The sequence below is a fragment of the Oryctolagus cuniculus genome, chromosome 1 (genome assembly GCF_051225735.1).
Source record: "Oryctolagus cuniculus isolate XC-2025 breed Fujian yellow rabbit chromosome 1, ASM5122573v1, whole genome shotgun sequence".
NCBI lineage: Eukaryota > Metazoa > Chordata > Mammalia > Lagomorpha > Leporidae > Oryctolagus > Oryctolagus cuniculus.
This window is the reverse complement of record NC_142867.1, coordinates 68,919,786-68,943,770: the sequence shown is the minus strand read 5'-3', so window position 1 is coordinate 68,943,770 and position 23,985 is coordinate 68,919,786. Positions and strand designations below refer to the sequence as shown.

Sequence of the window (23,985 nt, the reverse complement as noted above, 5' to 3'; positions counted from 1 at the left end):
AAGAGTGAATGAAGAATGAATCCTATATATTAATATTCTTACAAAATCTTACAGTGACTACAAATTCTAAACACTCAAAACAGCCATGTAATATATTTTGCAGCATCTAAGCAAAGATTACGAGACATGCTAAGAAACCATAACCAGGAGAAAATTCAGAGAAGCATATTCAGAAAAGATAAATGCTGAAACTAGCAGATAAGGATGTTAAAATACCTATTATAATTAGAGTATTTAAAAAAAACTATGAGCATAATGAGAGAAATGAAAAATATTAAATATATAAAAGAGAACCATGTGACTTCAAGATGAAAATTAACCATATCTGAAATTTAAAAATGTACTGGAATGAATTTAACAGAAGATGGGAAACCGTGGAAGAACATAAAAGTGAACTTAAAGCAGAGCAGTAGACATTATCCCAAAATGAAGCAGTAGACTTTATCTAAAATGAAGCAGGGAGAGAGAGAACTGAAAACAATCACATGCCTTACTGGTCTCTGAGACAGCAGCAATCAGGCTCAATAAAGTATATCTGACATCTGAAAAGGAGTGTGGAGCCGAAGATATTGGAAGAACTAATGGCTTTAGTTTTCAATTTTGGGATGATTGTTTGGCCTAGTGGTTAAGCTACCAATTGAGACACTTGTATCCCGTGTTGGAGCGCCTGGGTTTGACTGCGGTCTTCAGCTCCTGATTCCAGCTTCATGCTAATGCAGGAAGGTAGCAGGTGATGGTTCAGGTTGGCTCCCTGCCACCCCATGAAGCACCTGGATTGTGTTCCTGATTCCAGTCTCCTGGCTTTGGTCTGGCCCAGCCCTGGTGGTTGCGGACATCTGGGGAGTAAATCAGCATATGGGAATCCTGTCTCTTTCTCCCTGCCTCTCAAAAAATAAAAATAAATAAAAATAAAATCCAAATTTGATGAATATTATAAACCCACAGATCCAGTAATCTCCATAAAAATAAAGTAGGACAAAATATATCCATAGTTTCTTTGGGGGGAAAAATACCTTACAGACATTGAAATTTGAATTTCATGTAATTGTTATATTTTACAAAAATATTAATTTCCTTTTGTTCCCTGCCCACCTCCCATCCTTTATAAATGTAAAAGCATTCTTAGTTCACAGGCCATATAAAAACAGGTGATAACAAGCTGCATTTGACCTGTGGACAGTGGTTTCCTAAATCATGTTCTTTTTTTTTTTTTTTACTAAAGATTTACTTTATTTATTTGAAAGTCAGAGCTACACACAGAGAGAAGGAGAGGCAGAGAAAGAGAGAGAAAGGTCTTCCATCTGCTGGTTGACTCTCCAATTGGCCGCAACAGCTGGAACTCCACCGATCCAAAGCCAGGAGGCAGGAGCTTCTTCTGGGTCTCCCACGTGGGTGCAGGGACCCAAAGGACATGGACCTTTTCTGCTGCTTTCCAGGCCATAGCAGCGAGCTAGATCAGAAATGGAGCAGCCAGGTCTTGAACTGGCACTGGCACTGCAGGTGGCAGCTTTACCTGCTACGCCACAGTACTGGCCCTCTAAATCATGTTCTAAATCTGTTCTCCAGTGTTACCAGCAGCCACCTGTAGTATTTAAATTAAAATTAAATAAAAGAGATTGTCGGAGTGGATAGAAAAGCAAGACCTAAGTGTACTCTGTTGACAGAAATCTACTTTAAACGTAAAGATACAGGTTAAAAGTAAAAGGTTAGAAAATAATGTACCATCTAAAACATAAGGAAGCTGGAATCACCATACTAATATCAGAAAATGTAGACTTCAGGAAAAAGGAATAGTAGTAGAAATAAAAGGGCTATTTCATAGTACTCTAGGGATTAATTCATGAAGATAGGATAATTCTGATAATATTTTTTCACTTACTGCAGAGCTTTCTTTTTAAAGATTTATTTATTTGAGAGGCAGAGTTATAGAGAGCAGAGACAGAGAAAGAAGTCTTCCATCTGCTAGTTCACTCCCCAGATGGCCATAATGGCTGGAGCTGTGCCAATCTGAAGCCAGGAGCCAGGAGCTTCTTCCAGATTCAGGGGCCCAAGGACTTGGGACATCTGCTTTCCCAGGCCATAGCAGAGAGCTGGTTGGGAAGTGGAGCAGCTGGGGTTCAAACCGGTGCCCATATGGGATGCTGGTGCTTCAGGCCAGGGTGTTAACCTGCTGCACTGGCCCCTTGCAGAGCTTTAAGATACGTGAAGCCCAGTGTCAGTATGGCACAATGCTGGCCCCATTGTTTTCGGGTTGTTGTTGTTGTTGTGGTTTGTTGTTGTTTGTTTTTTTTGTGTGTGTGTGTGTATTTATGTATTTGAAAGGCAAAGTTACAGAAACAGAGTGGGGGAGAGAGAGCTTTATCTGCTGGTTCCTTCCCCCAAATGGCTGTGATGGCCAAAGCTGGGCCAGGTTGATGCCAGGAGCTGGGAGCATCTTCCAGTGCTTTCCCAGGCACATTAGTAGGGAGCTGGATTGGAAGTGGAGCAGCTGAGACTCAAACTGGTGCCAATATGGGATACTGGTATTGCAAGTTGGTGGCTTAACTTATGCCACAATGCCAACCACTTGAAAACAAATTCTTTTAAAGTGATATTCACTGGGGCTGGCGCTGTGGCAAAGCTGGTAAAACCATCATCTGTGGTGCCAGCATCCTATATGGATGCTTGATTTATCCTAGCTGCTCCACTTTGGATCCAGTACTTAGGCCCCTGCAACTACATAGGAGACCCGGAAGAAGCTGTTGGCTTCTGATCAGGCCATCTGGGGAGTTGAACCAGAGGACTGAAGGTATCTCTCTCTCCTCTTTCTCTCTTTCTTAACTTTGCCTTTCAAATAAATAAACAAATCTTAAAAAAAAAAAAAAAAAGATCTTCGCCATACCTGCTCTTGGCAAGGATATAAAACAATTGGAATTCTTATACAATAATGATAGGTATATTAAATGGTACAATTCCTTTGGTACAACCTGTCAGCTCCATTGCTGTCTATGCAAGAGAAATAAAGTAAAAATGTATGCCCACAAAAAGTCTACACACAAATGTTCATAGCAGCTTTATTTATAATAGCCCCAAGCTTAAAACAACCCAAATGTTCAACAGATGATTGTATGAACAAACAAATTATGATGTTTTTACAAAGGAATACTAATAATAAAAAGGATGAATCTCATAAACATGATGCTAACTGGAAAAAAAGCCAGATAAAAAGAGTAAATTCTATATTATCCCATTTATATGAAACTCTAGAATAGGCAAAATACTGTGAGAGAACCAGTGGGTTCCTGAGACTGGAAGAGGCATGACTGCCTGCAGACGGGGGAACAGGAGCCATTAGTTCGGTCGTATCTCTGAGTTTTTCTTAGCTTAGGTAACCTTTCCTCTTGTCTTGTGTTGATAAGGAAGTTTTCATAAAAGCCAGTTTTTTATTTTGATTAGCCAGTTGTAAGTTGATGCCTGGGTTTTGTTGATTGGGAATCAAACATGCATTGTCAACAAAATTTTTTAAAAGATTTATTTTATTTATCTGAAAGACAGAGTTACAGAGAGAGGTAGAGATAGTGAGAGTCTTCCATCTGCTCGCTGGTTCACTCCCCAGATGGGTGTAACGGCCGGAGATGCGCTGATCTGAAGCCAAGAGCCAGGAGCTTCTTCCAAGTCTCCCATGAGGGTGCAAGGGCCCAAGAACTTGGGCCATCTTCCACTGCTTTCCCAGGTCACAGCAGAGAGCTGGATCAGAAGAGGAGCAGCCTGGACTAGAACTTGCACCCATATGGGATACCGGCGCTTCAGGCCACTGTGCCACAGTGCCAGTCCCGTAAAAATTTAAGTATGAGCAAAGAACGTGTTTTATTGTTTATTTATGTGGTAGTCTGTCAGTTTCTTGGGTTACAGGAAGTTCATATTTATGAAAAAGTTTATTTTTCTCTTTAAATACCAAAACCATTTCTTGAACAAGTCTTTATTGAGTGCATGTTATGTGCTAGCCCTGTCCCAGGTGCTGAAAATGCAGACCTATTTAATTTGGGATACAACTAATCAAATAGGCATTTATCATGTAGTATATGTATAAATATGAGTGAGGTTCATTTTGGGACACCAAGCAGGGGTACTGAGTCCTGATATAGTGGGATGAAAGGATGCTTTCCTAAAGGAGAGGCAACTGAACTGAACTCCAAGAAAAGAAGATTTGAGATAAGGATAAGAGGGGATTGCAGATGCTAAGAGCTAGGTTCCAGAAATAGCATGGTATGTGTGGGTACTCAAAAAATTCAATATAATGGACTTAGGAGCCATTAAACCATAGCTAGCAACTTCTAACTCTGGCCTTCTTGTTTTGTGGGGGGAAACAATAAACGTTTATTTGTTGAAGTCTGGTAAGGTTTTCTGTTACTTGAATATATGCTTAACCAGCACAGTGAATCAGTAGTATATTAGCTTATATTTTTTGAGATCAGAACTTTTTTTAAAAAAGTGAACAATCTTTAATTTTCAGTTTATTTTTATTTTACTTGAGAGGCAGAAGGCAGAGTTAGAGAGAGAGAGAGAGAGATCCGCCAGTTCACTCCCCAAGTGGCAAAAACCAGGGATGATTTGAGCTGAAACCAGGAGCCTAGAACTCCATCCAGTGTGGCTGGCAGGGGCCCAGGTATTTGGACCATCTTCTGCTGCTCTCCCAGGTACATTAGTAGGGAGCTGGATCAGAGTGTGGAGTGGATGCTGGTGTTGCAGGTGGCAGCTTAACCTGTTGTCCCACAACACCAGCCCCAAGGCTGCCTAATTAAGACAAAGATTTAGGACTCCATTTACTTTATCTGGTAGAAATCAGAGTATGGGGGGGGGGGTTAGGAGCAAATGAAACAGGTGAGGGAATGGAGATTGAGTACAGATAATTCTTTCAGGAAGGAAGGAATGTTGTTTATCTTAAGGTGACTTTAATGTACTATTAGTGTGATCGCATCAATTTGATTTTTTAAAATATTTAGTTCTTGGCGTTGTGGTGCAGCAGGTTAAGCCTGTGCCTGCAACACCAGTATCCAGTGTGAGTGCCAGTTTGAGTCCCAGCTGCTCCATTTTGGATCAAGCTCTCTTATAATACACCTAGGAAAAAGTGTAAGGCGGCCCAATTACTTGGGTCCTTGGCACCCACGTTGGAGACCCAGATGGAGTTACAGGCTGCTGTCTTCTGCCTGGCCCAGCCCCAGCCTTTACAGACATTTGGGGAGTATACCAATGGATGGAAGATCTTTCTCTGTCTCCTACTCTCCCTCTGTAACTCTGCCTTTCAAATAAATAAGTAAATCTTTTGAAAATATTTATTTATTTATTTGAAAGACTGAAAGAGAAAGTAGCTTCAGTACACTTGTTCACTCCCCAAATGCAGTAACTGGGGTTGAACCAGTCCATGGGAGAAGACAGGAATTTTGACCCAGTCTTCTATGTGGGTGACAGGGCCCCATGTATGTAAGCCGTCATCTGCTGCTTCCCAGGGTGCATGCACATTAGTGGACAGCTGCATGAAATGTGGAGCTGGTGCTGGAGCTGGTTCTGATTCTTTGAATTTAGAGTCTATGATGTGGGATGTGGCAGTGACATTCGCCAAAAAGCCCACCTCTGCAGTAGGTTTAAAAACAAAATAAAACAAGCAAACAAACAAACAAACAAAAAAGCCTTCACAAGTTTGGTGCTCTTGTATTGTTGTTTGAGACCAATCATATTTTGAAAAATGTTCATTCAAAATCATATATACACAAAAATACTTGTAAATTTCATGCTAATCAAGGAACCTAGTCTTAGTAAACTACCCTGAAACATTTGCTTTTCTCTAAAATGTGAAAACTTAAGGCAACAGTTGTCTCATTTTTTTATGTGGCTAGATTTTGTGCACATGAGAAGTAAATAGTTACATAATGATGCTTCTTCACCAGCAGTAGAGAGGAAAGGATGGGATGTTAATGTCTTGATGTGACTGAGTAATTTTGATGAAACCGTTTTAAAGATGTAGTTAGGACCTCAGCTATCTTGAACCTTTAGGCAGAAGGATTATATAATTTTGTCTGTTGGATTATCTATAAATTCCATGAACATGTTTGCAGAAATTTTACATTTGCATTTTTTTGTAGAAATGTCCATATTTTTCATTCAAAACTAAGAGATTGACCAGTGTTGGATTCCTCAAGAAGCATACCAACAGACAGAAATTTGAGGTCAAGTGCTTTATTTGGGAAATGATGCCAGGAAATGCTGGTAGGGGTTGGGAGATGTGAAATAGGGAAGAAAAAAAAACCAGCATAGGATGTTATAAAAGTAAGTTACCTCTGTAGGCAGCTGGGACTTGGTTCTTCTGTTGAGCTTTGGCAAGACAGCATCAGTCTTATCTCAGATTTATCTTATCTGAGAGTAAAGATGCTTCTGTCAGTTACTGTTTGAGGGGGGTTCCCAGGAGGGGTCAGGCACAGACATGTACATGCCATCCTTAGCAGTCTAGATGCTGAGATGATAAAGGTGAGCTACTTCCAAGATTCTTGTTCCTCCATAATTGTTAAAGTGTGTTTATTGGGGGCGGGGTGAGTTTATATGGTTTTGTTACACTAGTCCCTCTCTTTTGGAGTTTGTTTCAGCATTTTCATAACAGGATTTGTTTTTGTCGTCATTTTTTGCTGAGCAGTTTTTCTGTCTGTAGTTCAAGATGTTCAGGGTGTAGTGAATTGTTTAATAACCAATGCAAGATTACCAGAAGCACACACATCATTGTCTTTTTCTTTTACTTTAGATTTTCAAATACTTACATGGACAGATAATTCCTTTAGAAGTCTTCAGATGGAACCTGTTTTTTAGTGTTTGATTTTGCTGATGTTTCATTTGATCATACTTAAAAATCATCAGAAATCACCAGCATTTTATTTAGACAGTCTGGTTTGCTTTATGATTATTTTTAGTAGTCTGCTTACTGGCCCCCAAGTAAGGTGCCAGAATTTTGCTTTACATAAGACATGATCACCATCTGGTGGTGAATAATAGTAATTTTGGTTGGGATATTGTGTTGTGGTTTATAAGTGCTTACATTTTCTTATTAAAATAACTAGAAATTATAATAGCTCATTGTTTTTTACTTTGGACAAGATTTCATGCAAATATGATATAGTATGTTACTTACCTAACTACCTCTACTTATTACATGAATGCTTGAAAAAAATTGTGAAATGATCGTTTGATAGCAAGATAGTTTTTCACAAAGAAAGTGTTTTTTTGTGTGTGTAAATTTGTAGTTTTGCAGAATTATCTACAAAACATAATTTTTACTGATTTCAGGACACCTAAGATTATGGTAGTGGATCATAAAGGTGTCTTAATATTCTGTTCAAGTTCGTGAATCTTGTGGGACATAACATGTAGAGGCCAGAAGCATGGCAATATCTAGCAGTCTTATGGTAGAAAATCATCCCATGGGGGCCGGTACTGTGGCACAGTGGATTAAAGCCCTGGCCTGAAGTGCTGGCATCCCATATGGGCGCCAGTTTGAGACCTGGCTGCACCTCTTCGATCCAGCTCTGCTATGGCCTGGGATAGCAGTAGAAGATGGCCCAAGTCCTTGGGGCTCTGCACCCGCGTGGGAGACCCAGAAGAAGCTTCTGGCTCCTGGCTTTGGATCGGCGCAGCTCTGGCAATTGTGGCCAACTGGAAAGTGAACCAACGGATGGAAGACCTCTCTCTCTATCTCACCTCTCTCTGTAACTCTGTCTTTCAAATAAATAAAGTAAATCTTAAAAAAAAAAAAAAAAAAAAGGAAAATCATTGGATGAGTATAGGTATTTCTTCATTATTTACTCCTCTATTCCAATGTCTATGGGAGTGTTCTCTCCCAGTACCTGAATGGGAGAGAAAAGAGGCTGTGGGAAAAACAGCAGTAGGCTTTCTTGGGTTAGTAATGTTACCTGATGGCTCACAGAGTGAACTGAGTAACACAGAGCAACTTTACCATGCTTTTCATCTCATCTTTCTCATCAGTTTCTTTCATAATGTTATTAATTCAGATAATTTCTCTTTCATCCTTATGGGAACTCTTCTTTTTTACTTTGCTTCCCTGCCTCTCCTGTTGCTTTCCTTATTTTCTTTTCCTTTTCCTGTACATCAGATAGTTGAATGACTGCCATGAACTAGGAATTGTGCTTGGCTCTGGGAATGCAGTGATGAGAAAGGCAGGTGGATTTGGACGTTACCTTCATGCGGCTTACACCTAAGAATGAGAGAGACGGAAGAGGAGATAGATGATAGATAATCACACAGCAGCACTATCAAGATTATAAGGATTATATGATGGCAGAATCTACCCTTATTTTCTCGTTCTTTGCCTTTCTTCCCTTTACTTCATTCTTGTTTTATGTTTTCTTTATTTTTCCTAGATATTGTACTGATGAGAAGCAGGTATGACCTTGATCGTAGCCAAAAGACTTCCTTAATTATCAGCATTTAGGATACATTTAAAACAATTTTCTAGCCAGTGTGCTTGCTTTTTCTGCTTTGAATGTTAAAATTATAAGAGAGTTGTTCTTGCTATTCTATTTAAAGTTTTCAATAAAATAGGTTCTTGTGGGATAACTGGTAATTTTGGACTTCATTTGGGTTTCAGTGGTGCACAACTATTTGCAGGTTGGGCATTGTCTGTGTAGTATATTACATTTTGAGTAACAGAGCTTTCTTGTGTATTGTGTAGCAGTGTTCCTTAAGCTTTTTTTCATTGCTACACCTAAAAGAAAAGATTTTTAATTTAATTTCAAATCAATTTCTCTCTAGAAAGAAAAATTAAATACCACAGATAAGATCTTTTCAGGTAAGGTTAAGCTTTAAAGAATAATAAGCCATTATTTGAGATTTTTTTTTGCCCCTGGGGGACATTATTGCCCTATTGAGAACATGTATTATACTGGACTCTACTTCATGTTTATAAATTTTCCAGAAAGCAGTTCAGAAGTAGAATTACTGTTTCAAAAGTTTTGACTATTAAGAATTGATTGAGAAATAATGGTGATTGTTGTACAACATTGGGATGTGATTAGTGCCTCTGAATTGTACACTTAAAAATGGTTAAATTGAGGCCGGCGCCGTGGCTCAATAGGCTAATCCTCCACCTTGCGGCGCCGGCACACCGGGTTCTAGTCCCGGTCGGGGTGCCGGATTCTGTCCCGGTTGCCCCTCTTCCAGGCCAGCTCTCTGCTATGGCCAGGGAGTGCAGTGGAGGATGGCCCAGGTGCTTGGGCCCTGCACCCCATGGGAGACCAGGAAAAGCACCTGGCTCCTGGCTCCTGCCATCGGATCAGCGCGGTGCGCCGGCTGCAGCGGCGGCCATTGGAGGGTGAACCAACGGCAAAGGAAGACCCTTCTCTCTGTCTCTCTCTCTCACTGTCCACTCTGCCTGTCAAAAAAAAAAAAAAAAATGGTTAAATTGGAAAATTTTATATATCTTTCATCATGATTAAAGAAGTAAATATCGCAATATACCAAAACCCTTTGGGTTGCTATAGTTTAAATGAATGAGTTTAATGTGTCTTACATCTCAGTAATGCTTTTTTTTTTTTTTAAGAGAAGATTGGGGGCTAGTCTTTCTGTTTTCACAGCAAATATTAGCTGAATTACATTTTAAATATGGATAATGGCCCCAGGGTACATAGGCAGGAGTAATCACAGGTCAAAAACCAAATAAGGAGCTGTTCAGAAAGGATGGTTTTGATTTGTAAGTTAGGTTTTCTAAACTATTCTATTTGATAGTTGAAAAAGAAATTTGGAAAGGACCATTGGTTGGAGTGCCATAGGCCTTCACATCACAACTCAGGAGCTAAATTTGTTAGTCTATCAAAAGGTATGAAGTAGATCATGAACTTGCATTTAAAAACTTGTTAAGTATTGTGATTGACTGTTGGCTTGTTATAAGGCAAATAAATGCCTTCTTCAATACCCATAGACACTAAATATTAGAGCCAGAGAACTTTAGATCATCTGTTGTAACTTCTTTTTTTTTCTTTTTAAGATTTATTTATTTGAAAGAGTTACATAGAGAAAGAAGGAGAGGCAGAGTGGGAGAGAGAGAGAGAGAGAGAGAGGTCTTTTATCAGGTGGTTCACTCCCCAGATGGCCCTAATGGCCAGAGCTGCGCTGATCTGAAGCCAGGAGCTTCTTCTGGGTCTCCCACCCGGGTGCAGGGGCCCAAGGACTTGGGCCATCTTCTACTGCCATAGCAGAGAGCTGGATTGGAAGTAGAGCAGCCGGGACTTAAACCAGCGCCCATATGGGATGCCAGCACTGCAGGCAGCGGCTTTACCAGCTATGCCATAGCACCGGCCCCAATCTGGTGTAACTTCTACATTTATGAATGAGAAAACTGACCTTAGCTTTTCTTTCTCTTGACTATCTAGTGCTTTCTGTAATATGCATATAATTTTTAATTATAAAAAGTTAAAATATTAGTGCAGGCTTTTAAGTGGAAATTGAACTTTGAATTAATGAAAAGTATTAGAAAGAAGATGTACAGATAAATTCAATTTTATTATTAAATGTAAATGTTGCCTTAAATAATGAACGTGATTACACTAAAAGTCATGGTTTCTGGTTAGAAAAATGAGTAATAATAGAAATCACACAGATGTCATGAGACTTACAGAGTGGTCATTTGTTTGGATTAAGGTTGACAAAGATGCTTGTTTTAAAAAAAGTTTAGAATTTTAAAAGCTTTCTAGATTTTACAGTTTTCTTGAAGAGTACTTTTTGTGTCTTTTGCCACAAGCTTAGTCGAAGGTGCCATTATCTTGTCTGAAGTATAGTGATAGCCTCATAGGGCTACCAAAGTGATCTTCCCATCCTGTTATTCCTTTTTTTTTTTTTTTTTTTTTTTTTTTTGATAGGTGGAGGTAGACAGTGAAAGAGAGACAGAGAGAAAGGTCTTCCTGCCGTTGGTTCACCCCCCAAATGGCCGCTGCGTCCATCGCGCTGTGCTGATCTGAAGCCAGGAGCCAGGTGCCTCTCCTGGTCTCCCATGCGGGTGCAGGGCCCAAGCACTTGGGCCATCCTCCTGCCTTCCCTGGCCACAGCAGAGAGCTGGACTGGAAGAAGAGCAACCGGGACAGAAATCAGCGCCCCATCCAGGACTAGAACCCAGTGTGCCGGCACCGCAGGTGGAGGATTAGCCTAGTGAGCCGCAGCGCCGGCCTGTTATTCCTTTTTAAATGAGGAAAATGTGAAACATAGAAAACTAGAAAGTTGTAAAATAAACTTTCTTGTATCCATCACCCAACTTCAGTACAATTTTATTTTGTCTGTGACTCCATCCACTCCCACCTCCACACTTAGATTATTTTGAAGCAGATCCTAGATATAGAGCAATTTTTAAAAACCTGAATCATGAAAAATTTCTCCCCTTTCTCCTGTGAGTTTTTATTACGGACTGAAATCTAAATGCTGTACATGGCTCAAAGGCTTTATGAGATTGGCCTTTGCTGCTTTCACCATTGGTGCTGCCACAGTGGAAGCCTTTGGCTAACTCAGGACTTTTATTCATGTGCTTCTTTTTGCCTGGCATGTTTCTCCCTTTCTTGGCTTGGTTAACTCTAATCTTCATGGTATCATCATTAGTAGAGGCATTCCCTGATGGCTTTAACCCTGTGTGAAGTGTTTTTGTTTCAGTGGCAAAAAAATGTTAGTGATTGGTGCATGTAACATGCTTGAAAGGTATACTCATCTTTCAGCTTTACACTAGATTTGAAATTATTGAAAAAAAAAAGTTGTGAGAAAATCCCACCTCTCCCTTAAAAACTATCCCATCATTCTTTTCTTCTTTTACAATTTGCTTTGTACCCCCTCTTGCCATGACTACTGAATCGGGTAGGCTAAGAGTAAAGAGAGCAGAAAATAGGCTCATCTGGTTAGAGTGGAGGCACATGGACTGGGAACCGTGGACTCAGGTACCTCAGATTCCTTCTAGTGGGACACTGTTGATGAGGTCTAAGCACAAAATAACCTGAGTTTACTATGTCTCACTTCCTCTTACCCAGAGACCTTTCCTCTCTGTAACGCAATATCTGCCTTCTCCTTCAGGGAGGGTGAATTCACACAGTGCTGCAGTTTTGTGGGATTCCTTTCTTAATTCTGTTCTCCTTTCTGGATTGCTGATATCAGTCACCCCATGCAACCAGGCTGATATTTGTAGTACACTGATTACTTCCTTTCTATCAGATAAATTTTGTGGTTTTGTTCCTGACGTAATCGGAGTCATGTTTGGCACATTTCTTTATCTATGTGAGAAAGACAGTATTATTACCGTGGAACTTGAAAAATCTGAAGTGGGGCAGCATATGTACCCTTTGGTTCAATTACCTGCATAATAGCTATTCTTGGATTTATTTTTTTCCATAATGATAATGAGCTGAGCTGAGCTATTTATATTATACTTACTTGGAATCATTTTCAGTTACAGTTCATAGTCTTGAGTCATTTCTTTGCTTTTCAGAGAACTAGGATGGTTGATTAAATGAACTCTTTGAAGATAAGGTATATGAATACATGAAAGTGATTTCAAGGATCAAGTGGCCTATGGGATCAGTCTCATTATTCTAAAACTGGGCTTCCCCAACAGAGTTTCTAAAAACTGGTCAGTAAGTAAAAGCTTATTATAAGCTTGTCTTTTGATCACTGTATCTGAAATCAATGTTTTTTATCAATGGCCTAGAAAAAGTCATCTGTTTTCATAATTCTATCTCTGCTTATAAACTAAGATGAAATTTTAATAAAGGACTTCATTGCGGAATGAGAATTATGTCATTAGTCATTATGAGCTGCTATAAATTTCTACCATTCACAAAGTGAAATTGTAAGTAACAGAATAGAATTGCAGTAGCAGCAGCATTTAAAAAACTTAATGCTAGAAAGATGCTTAGAAAAAGTCAAAATAGAAAACATCTTTGAGTAAGTGATTAGTAACACAGACTGGGATCCTGCTGTTCTCTGCCTTTTTGTAACTATGTCATGTTGGTAGTCCCTTCTGAATTCACACAGCCCCGGCCTTTTATTTCTACTTCAGAATCTTCTACCTGTGTAAGCCTTGGGAAAGAAGGGGTTCTATTAAAGATATGTATCCTCCATCTTGAAAAAGTAGAACTCTCAGTTCAGTTGGGTCAAAAATCTGTATTTTTCAGAGTGATTTGAAGTTGGTTAATAAATCACCAGAAGGAAGTTACTAATAATCTTCCAATGTTCTAGAAATGAGACTATTTACAGAATGTTCCATGTGATAAGTAAGTGAATATAGAGCTTGTCATTGTTTTAGAAAAGGACCATGTGATTTAAAAATGTGGTTTTTACTGTATAGCTGTGCTGTCCAAAACCACAGCCATTTGCCATATATGTCTATTTAAATTTACATTAATTAAAAATGAAGTTACAAGTTTGGTTCCTGAGTTTCATTAGCCACATATCAAGTGTTCAATAATCACATGTGCCCAAATGGCTACTCTGTTGGAAAGTGCGGTTATAGAACATTTGCAGCATTCTGGAATGCTCTGTTAAATAGTGCTGCTGTGGAGAGTACAAAGTGTAGCAATTTTAATATTTATTAAACTTCAATGTTGATTCAGTTCTCAATTAAAGGTCTTGCCTGTTTCTTGTCAAATTAAGAGCTGCTAATGCCTTTAACACTTATCACCTTCTAATATCTGGTCCAAAAATTTAATTAGTACACTGTGGGTTAGTTGTGTATTATCCAGTGTTATCCAATACAGTAACCACTAGGCACATATGGCTCTTGAACACCTGAAATGTGACCAGTATGAATTAAGATGTGCTGTCAGCGTAAACTACACAAAATATAACAGATAAAATATTTCAATTTTAATTACTGATTATATGTTGAAATGATGGCATTTTACCATCTCACTAGTCCAAGCAATCAATTTCTGTTCACAGTTGATCATAATGATAGGACTAAGAGTCAAAGGGATCACATAAACAAGACTAGTGTCTGCAAATACTAACCAATAGAATAAAAAAAAGGGAGAGAACGATCCAACATGGGAAGCGGGATACACAGCAGACTCATAGAATGGCAGATGTCCTAAACAGCACTCTGGCCTCAGAATCAGCCCTTAAGGCATTCAGATCTGGCTGAAGAGCCCATGAGAGTATTTTAGGCATGGAAAGCCAAGACACTCTGGCAAAATAAAAAAACAACAACAACAAAAAACAAAAAACAACCTATATGAAAGATTTCTGCAAGTGAGATCCCAGTGGAAAGAACAGATCATCAAAGAAAGAGGTACCTTTCTTTGAAGGGAGGAGAGAACTTCCACTTTGACTATGACCTTATCTAAATAAGATCGGAGTTGGTGAACTCAAAAGGCCTCCATAGCCTTGGCAACTCATGACAAGAGCCTAGGGTGATTACTGACTCCATAAACAAGAGTGTCAATTTGTTAAGTCAACAATAGGAGTCACTGTGCATTTACTCCTTATGTAGGCTCTCTGTCCTTAATGTGTTGTACAATGTGAATTAATGCTATAACTAGTACTCAAACAGTACTTTACACTTTGTGTTTCTGTGTAAGTGCAAACTGTTGAAATCTTTACTTAATATATGCTAAATTGATCTTCTGTATATAAAGATAATTAAAAATGAATCTTGATGTGAATGGAAGAGGAGAGGGAGCGGGAGAGGGGAGGGTTGCGGGTGGGAGGGAAGTTTTGGGGGGGGGAAGCCATTGTAATCCATAAGCTGTACTTTGGAAATTTATATTCATTAAATAAAAGTTAAAAAAAAAAAGAAATGATGGCATTTTATGTAGTACTGTATAGTGTTAAATATATTAAAGTTAATTTAAATTTCTTTGTATTTTTATGAATACAAAATGCTACTGGGACATTTGAAATTATGTGGCTCACTTTATATTGCCTTTGGACAGTGGTGTACAAAGCCAAAATCAGCATGTATAAAGTATAAAGTGGGATCTAAAAACATTCATTGCACATGTGTTTTTGTCCTGTATTGGCTTTAAAAAATAGCACCAGTGGTATCAAAATATCTTGTGATTCCATTTATCTGTACGATGTGGGAGGCATGGAGCTAAGTGAGTGATAAAGAACATATGAAAATGATGTTCCAAAGACAAAGGAGACGCTGGTTTTGAAAAGCCGTCACAGAGACTTTTAGGACTTGTGTTTCCCAGACATTGAAAGATGAATATGATTCAAGTGAGTAGAGAACAGTAAGCTGGAGGGCTTTCATGTAGCCCATGTAGTAAACGGGCCAAATGCTTTGTATCAAGGATTTCAGTGTAGAAGTAAGAGAGAAGGACTGGAGAGTTAGATTGAGACGGAATATTGAGACTCTGAGGCTAAGGTGAGAAATATGGATGAGCTAATATAGGTGTGTTTTTTTTTTTTTTTTTTTTTTTTTTTTTGACACACAGAGTTAGACAGTGAGAGAGAGAGAGACAGAGAGAAAGGTCTTCCTTTTCTTTTGGTTCACCCCCCAGTTGCCACTGTGGCTGGCATGCTGCGGCCGGCGCCCCACACTGAACCGAAGCCAGGAGCCAGGTGCTTCCTCCTGGTCTCCCATGCAGGTGCAGGGCCCAAGCAGTTGGACCGTCCTCCACTGCCTTCTTGGGGCCACAGCAGAGAGCTGGACTGGAAGAGGAGCAACTGGGACAGAATCTGGTGCCCCGACCAGGACTAGAACCTGAGGTACTGGCTCCGCAGGCAGAGGATTAGCCTATTGAGCCATTGCGCCGGCCTGATCTTTAAGAACTATCAGTATATACAAGGGAGAAGTAACACAAAAGAAGTATTTCTGGAAAGATTGGTTTGGTTACTGGAGGCTATCCATAGCTATTTTTCTGGAGTGAGAAGATATGTAATATATTAGAGAAATTGGAAGGAATAGTAGGTTTGAGATGTGGAAAAGGAGAACCATCAAGACTACTGTGTTTGAGAAAAAGAAGAAATTGAATGTGACCTTGGTTCTCAAAAATTGTGAACAGAAATAAGTCTTTGTAGTTTCAAAATTCTGAGATAGTGAACAAAGCCTTTTCTTACAGATAGAGAAGTTGAGGTTCAGTTCTTTTACAAAGTTATTTTATTTTTTAAAGATTTAATTTTTTTGAAAGGTAGAGTTACACAGAGAAAGGGAGAGAGAGGGGGGGAGAGAGAGATCTTACATCTGGTTCACTTGCCAAATGGCTGCAACAGTCTGAACTGGGTCAGGCTGAAGCCATGAGCCAGGAGCTTCTTCCTGGTCTCCCACATAGGTGGCAGGGACCCAAGCACTTGGCCATCTTCTTCCCAGGTGCATTAACAGGAAGCTGAATCAGAAGTGGAGCAGCTGGGACACCCCACGTGGTATGCTAGCATCACAGGCGGCAGCTTAACCCGCTATAACAATACTGGCCCCTAGATAGATAGATAGATAGATAGATAGATAGATAGATACTGGTCCCTAGATAGATAGATTGATTGACTGATTGATTGATTTAAAAGTCATAGTTATAGTGAGGGAGAGACAGAGACCTCTGGTCTGCTGATTCACTCCCCAAATGGCAGCATTAGACTAAGCTGGGCCAGCCCAAAGCCAGGATCTGTAATTCCATCTTGGTTTTCTCCCATGGGTCACAGGGTCTCAAGCACTTGGAACATTTTCCACTGCTTTCCTGGACGTAATAGCAGGGAGCTGGATTGGAAGTGTTGTTTCTACAAGCAGTGCCCTTTTCCTCTTTTCTCCATTCTTAACTCCTTTTTTCAAGTCTTAGTGTAACTGTGTTTACTCGTGTGTGACCCCTCTCCTCCCCTGCCCCCTCCCACCATTTTACCCCACTAAGAAGACTCACTTACAAAGGCTCATTAAAGCTAGGAACTATTTCTTACTGGCCAATAACAGGCCAAAGAAATTTATTGAGTAGTGACTATTTATGTACTTTAGAATTGTTTCAAGTTATAAGGAGTTTTAGTGGGGGATAAGCGTCTGAACAAATGACTGAAAAAAAGTTAGACCATCCTTTCCCCACAGACCATCCTTTTCCAACTTGAGTGTTCCGTAGAGCCTTTGTTCCCTACACGATAATGGATGAAATATATTACGGAATACTGCAGATTATATCACTGTCTCGGATGCTCATGGTGTGCTGTAGGGAAATCAGTAGAGTTTCAGAAGTCCTGCTTACAAAACTTTAGTTTTTTTTTTTTTTTTTTACTTAGCATTTTTCAAATATATTTGATTATGGAAATTTTGTGTATAGGGTACTTGTAATTTCTTTTGGGTTACTAGTAGTATTTGGGATTTGTAAAGTGCTAAATTTGACAGATGTGTGTTCTTTATTTCTCTCAGGTCTAATTAATGTAATTTTAAAACATAATCGTATCATGCCCATTTGGAGGGAGTCTGTTTACAATCAGAAACAGAGATACTGCGGACAGATACACCAGTCTTCTAATACTTGAAGGATCCCATGTTGAAAAATGATTAAAAATGCTGTTTTTTAAACTTTAGAATGAGAGTCAGAACTAGGGGAGGAAATTGTAGGAAGGCAGATTTTTTATTTAGAGTAAGGGTAGCTTTGCTGCACAGAAAATTGAACTAGCATTTGGAATGTGAATAATTTTTTTGTCTGTGGAGATTGTCAAGGAGAGATCGATAGGAATGCTGTAAAGAAGTTTAGCACATCAGAAAAAGGCCACATTGGAGGAACAGTTTGTTGAAACAGTCTGAAAACCACGAGTCTCTATTTCTGAGATATCCATCAGCTTGGAATTTGTATTCCTTTGTTCCTTTCTAATGCTTTCAATCTATATCTTGGTCTGAAATCTTAGTAGAGGAAACAACCAGATTAGAATTTTCAGTTGTATAGTTAAATGCTTTTACTTAATGATTTTTTAAAAAAATAGAATTCTCAAATTTATTTATTTATTTATTTTTACTTTTTTTTTTTAATTTGAGAGGCAGAGAGAGAGAGCGAGCGAGAGAGAGCGCGCACGCGCTTCTGTCTGCTGGTTTACTACCCAAATGCTTGCAGTGGCTGGGGCTGGGCTGGGGCCGAAGCCAGGAGCCAGAAACTCAGACCAGGTCTCTCATGTGGGTGGCAGGAAACCCAATTACTTGAGCCATCACCACTACCTCTCAGAGTCTGCACTGGCAGGAGACTGGAGTCAGGAACCAGAGCCAGGAGTTGAACCCAGGTATTCCAGTAGGGGTGTGGGTAACCTAACCACTAGACAAATGCCTACTCCGTACACATTTTTAGAGTGGTTTTTGGGTTACAGAAAAATTAAGTCAAAGTTCAGAGTTTCACCTACACGTCCCTTATCCCCTCACATGCACAGCCTGCCCTGCCATGGGCATCCTGCACTTTAGTGATACGATGCTATAATCGTTGAGCCTACATAGACATGTCATTTTCACGCAATCTATACTTTACATTAAATTTCACTTTTACTTCTTGTTACTTTGGTAGAAAATACAAATATACTTGCTGCTCTTAAAATTGTTTTCAGTCATATATTACTCTAGGCTTTTCTGATTCAGAGATCTAAAAGCTAGAATCAGCATCTATTTTTAAGAAATTTTTAGGGTTGGGGAAAGTTTGTGTTTTTTAAAAAATATTTTTAAAATGTTTTGTTTTGCTGGCTAACAGAGTTTTTTTTCCTTTCTTTTAAGTACCAAAAGAATTGGTGGAACTCCACTTGAAGTTGATGAGGAAGATTGGCAAATCTGTTACAGCAGACAGATGGGAAAAATATTTGATCAAGGTAAATAACTTTCTCTGTTACTAAAGTTACTCTAGCATAAATTGATGTTATATTTCATATTATCCTAAAGTTTTTTTTCTAAAAAATTATTAGTTTATTTCAAAGGCAGAAAGACAGATAAGCGGAAGTCTACGTACTGGTTGATGTCCTGATTGCTTCAACAGATATGGCCCACACCAAATCTTGGGGCCAAGAACTCAGTTCTCCCATGTAGGTAGCAGGGACCCAACAGCTTGCTCTCACCTTCTGCCTCCGGTGATGTACAGTTGGCAGGATGCTAGAATGTGGAGCAGAGCTGGGACGTGAACCTAGGCACTAGGAAGTGGTGTCTTAACCACTGTGCCAAGTGCTTACCCCAGTATGCTTATGTGTTTTAATAGTTTACTTTAAAAATTACAGAATATAACTCTAAAATCCATGTTTTGCTGTTACTAAGTAATTGTCTGGAGTCCTTAAGTTAGATTTCAGAGGTATTATGTTTCTGTTATGCCTGCCATGCTCAGCACTTTCATGTCTTCTCTCATTTAATCCTTAAGAATCATTCTGATAGTTAGACACAGATAAGGCCCAGGAAAGTTGTTACATTTGTTTAAGATTGTGCAGTAGGCATATGCAGAGCCAGGATTTGTTCGTAACTTAAGAGCTAAAATGCCCAAAGCCCAATAAGTCAGTATAGGAAACTTTCAAGTTATCCACAAAGCGAGACCTGTTGTTAATAAAGACAACCTAGGTAATTTTTTTTTTAAGATTTATTTATTTGTTTGAAAGGCACTGTTAGAGTAAGAGATCTTCCATCTACTAGTTCACTCCCCAGATGGCTGCAACGGCTAGGGCTGGACCAGGCCAAGGCCAGGAACTTCATCCAGGTCTCCCACATAGGTGGCAAGTATCCAAGCACTTGACCATTTTCCGTTGCTTTCTCAGGCACATTATCAGGGAGCTAGATGAGAAGTAGAGCAGCTGGGATGTGACATCACAGGTGGTGGCTTAACGTGCCGTGTTAAGAACACAAGAACAGCCCAATCTAGGTTATTTTAATCAGCTTTAGGATTGACGCTATTAAAGGCAAGACCATTCAGGATAAAATGTCTGGAGTTGAATCCAAATATTAAGTCATATAGTTTATACAAGCCTGAACTAATATATTTATCATTTGCATGTTGTCCTTTGGGGGCATTTTGAATTCTGTAACATACTAGAATAATAGGTTATGTTTTTAGGTGATTAAATCATTTTCTTTGCTGCTTTTTAAAAAATATGTTTACATACATATATTTTTCCTTCTCTTTTTTTGGAGGGGAAAGTATATAATTATAGAGTTCTGCAGAGAGAGTAACCCTTGGGCACCAAGAGTTGCTTAGTTTAGTGTGTTGTGGCATAGCACACACTATGTTAAGCTTCCACCTGCTAAGCTAGCATCCTGTATGGACTCCAGTTTGTGTTTCAGTTGCTCTACTTCCTGGGAAAGGCAGCGGAAGATGGCCCAAGTGTTTGCACTCCTGCCACCCACATGGGAAGGTCTGGAAGAATCTCTTGCTCATTGCTTTGGCCTGGCCTACGGTGGCCATTGCAGCCATCTGAGGCATGAACCAGCAGATGCAAGATCTCTCTTTCTCTGTCTCTTCCTGTCTGTAACTGACTTTCAAATAAATAAATAAGTAAAAGCTTCTTATTTCTATATTATAAATAGCACATTCTGTTCTAATTATCTTTGTTGTATAACACACTACTCGAAACGAAGAGACATAACATAAAAATGATTTTAATCAGCACAAAAATTTTTGGGGTCAGGAATTTCTGAAAGTTACTTCCTCCATCCTCTGTTGGTTGAAACAGTCAAAATTCTGGCCAGATTCAAGGGGAGGTAACAGAGGCACTCAGCTGTAGATGGTAGGACTGTCCAACTTTCGAAAAACACAATGTAAAATATAGTCCATTATTGTTTTACATAAGTTGAAAGCATTTCAAAGTTGACTCCAAATTTCAAAAATTGGGTACTATGAGGTTCTCTAAAGCCTGATTAACTAGTATTTAATTAAATCTCTGAAATGTATTAAATTGAGGGAGAAATGAGCAAATTTTTGACTACTAAAAATGCTTGTTAAAATATCAGGTTACTGTTTTAACAAAATTATTGCTAATGATTAAAAGTCAAAGTTTTGGAGCTTAGAAAGAGTTGAGGGGCCAGCACTGTAGGGTAGTGGGTTAAGCTGCTGTCAGCAGTGCTAGCATCCTATATGGGCAGCAGTTTGAGTCCCTACTGCTCCGTTTCTGATCTTGTTCCCTGCCAGTGCACCTGGGAAAGCAGCAAAAGATGGCCCAAGTCCTTGGGCCTAAGCACTCACATGAGAGACCCAGAAAAAGCTCCTGTCTCCTGGCTTCAACCTGGCCTAGCCTTGGCCATTGCGGCCATTTGGGGAGTGAACTAGCAGATGGAGGATCACTCTTTCTGTAACTGCCTTTCAAATAAATAAATAAATCTTAAAAAAATAAATAAAGTAACATTTAAAGGCACTTGAAAGACTGTATCTTATGAATAAATCTTTTTGTTACAGATTTAAAAATTTTTTTATTTTGTGATGTCTGAGAACTGAGGTAGAAATATCTTGTGTACTGATCCCAGCCCTAGTGTAGCATCATGGATAATCACCTTTGCTCCCCTAGTTCCCAGTTCCTTTTTAAGATGTCAGACTTGAGTTGATTTTATATGAGCCTTCAGTTCTGTAATTGTGGTTCAAGCTTTTTGAATTGAGTTAAATTCACATACCATAAGTTAACCCTTTTAAGGTATACAATTTGTAGTTTTTAATGTATTCACAAGATTGTGCAACCATCACTACTTTCTTATTTAAAACATGTTCAACACACCAAAAAGAAACTTCATACTCATTGGCAGTCACTTCGCCTTGCCTGAGCTTCTGGCAACCACTGATCTCTTCTCTGACTATGTGGATTTGCCTATTCTGGATATTCTGTAATAAAGAGAATCATATATAGGCCCTTTGTGTTTTTTACTCTAACATTAACTTCTGACATTTAATGTGTTCACAATGTTGTACAGAAACCGCTACCCTCTAGTTCTAGGACATTACCCATTACTCTCTACCCCCACAACAGCCACCGGTGACTAATTATCTTCTCGTATCCGTGGATCGACCACTTCTAGATGCTTCATATGATGCTTCTGGCTGCCGTCACTTAGGAGGATGTTTTCAGGGTTCATTTATGGTGTAGCATGTATTAATAATTTGTTCTTTTCTATACCTGAATAATGTTGCAGTGTATGGATATACCACATTTTATGTATCCATTTATCTGTTCATGATTGATTTGCTTCTATCTTCTGGCTATTGTGAATAGTTTTGGTGTGAATATTGCATACTAATTTTGGGGTATACATGTGATTGGTTTCATTTCTTCCAAGTCGAGAATGGAGTTGCTAGGTCATATGATAAATCCCTCTTTAACTTCGTGAAGAACTGCTGCACTCCTCATTTTCCACACACTTGCATCTTTGCACATTTCAGGAATGTAGGATTGCATTACCATATCCCTCCTCACCAACACGTTGCATTAGGGTTTTTTGTTATTATTGCTTGTTTGTTTAATTTGAGAAAGAAACAGAGACAGACCTGTTATCCACACGTTCACTTCCCAGATGCCAGAGCCAGAATCTCAACTTAGGTTTCCCAGGCAGGTGGCAGGGGCCTGACTACGTAAGCTGTCGCCTTCTTCCAGAGTGCCCACTAGCTGCAAGCACAGTTCTGACCTCCAGTGTGGGACCCAGGCGTCCACAGCAGTGTTTTAACTACTTTGCCAAACTCCTGCCCCATCTTACTAGGTTTGTTTTCTTATAATTATCCTACTAGTTTTAATTTGCATTTTGCTAGTAATTAATGTTGAACATTATTTTCATGTTTTTGATGATTTTATATATCTGCTGTGTCCTTGTCTACTTTTAAATTGGTTATTTTTATTGTTGAATTGTAGGAGTACTTTGTATATTCTTTATAATAGAATCCTGCCACATGCATGTTTTGTAAATATTTTTTCATTATTTGCATTTTCAGTTTTTTGATAATGTCCCTTTATGCACAAATGTTTTTAACTTTTTTGAAAAAGGATTATTTATTTGAAAGGCAGAGTTGAAGGGGATGGGGGAGAGAATCTTCCAACCACTCTGGCCCCAATGGCTGGAGATGGGTCAGGCTGAATCTAGGAGCCTAGAACTCCATCCAGTTCTCTCACATGAGTTGCAGCGACCCCTGGTACTTGGACCATCTTCTGCTGCTTTCCCAGGCTCATTAGCAGGAAGCTGGATTGGAAATGGAGCAGCCGGTACTCAAATGGGCACTCACATGCCAGCATAGCAGGTAGGAGTTTAACCTGCTGCCAAAAGTTTTTAATTTTATGAAATCTAATTTATCTGTTTTTGTCTGTGGCTTGTGCTTTGGTACGATACCTACGAAACCCTTGCCTAGCTCAGAGTTAAGATTTAATCCTGTGGTGCAGCAGGTTAAAGCCCTGGCCTGGAGCGCCAATATCCCATATGGGAGCCAGTTCAAGTCCCGACTGCTCCTCTTCCGATCCAGCTCTCTGCTATGACCTGGGAAAGCAGTGGAACATGGCCCAAGTGCTTGGGCCCCTGCACCCACATGGGAGACCCGGAAGAAGCTCTTGGTCCCTAGCTTTGGATCAGCACAGCTCCAGCGGTTGCGGCCATCTGTCTCTACCTCTCTAACTCTGTCTTTCAAATAAATAAAATAAGTCTTTTTTAAAAAAAAAAGATTTAATCCTGTATTTTGTCGTAAGAGTTTTATAATTTGAGCTCTTCTATTTAGGTCTGTGAGAAATTTTGAGTTAATTTTTTATAATCAGTGAAATAAGGGAGGGGCCCAGCTACATTCTTTGCACGGTACTCAGTTGTTCCATGCCAGGCCAGGCCACAACTAGAGGCCGAGAGCTTCATCCAGGTCTCCCACATGAGTGGCAGGGGTCTAAACACTTGGGCTATGTTTCCCTGCTTTTTCCAAGCCATTAGCAGGGAACTGGATTGGAATTGGAGCAGTGGAACACAAACCAGTGCCCAGATGGGATGCCAATGTTAGAGGTGGTGACTTTACCTGCTATGCCAAAACGCTGGTCCCTGTAGTTAGTTTTGAAATTGTTAATTTCCAGGATCATTTGGTTGTTATATCCCTTACATTTCTGTGT

At 39.5% G+C, this 23,985-nt stretch overlaps 1 protein-coding gene across 5 annotated transcripts in view; it reads left to right on the top strand.

The window, feature by feature from the left end:
- The window catches only part of RSF1 (remodeling and spacing factor 1), a 165,599-nt gene that overhangs the window by 32,343 nt on the left and 109,271 nt on the right, over positions 1-23,985 (top strand). For 3 of the 5 annotated variants that reach the window (XM_089331464.1, XM_002708674.6, XM_089331447.1), the window contains exon 2: positions 18,680-18,771. Coding sequence is in view for 2 of the 5 variants with exons in the window: in XM_002708674.6 (XP_002708720.3) it covers positions 18,680-18,771 (92 nt within the window). In the remaining 3 variants the exon portion in view is untranslated. Of the gene's footprint in view, positions 1-12,493; positions 12,635-18,679; positions 18,772-23,985 lie in introns of all 5 variants that reach the window. The other 2 variants (XM_089331438.1, XM_089331454.1) reach the window with 1 other exon arrangement.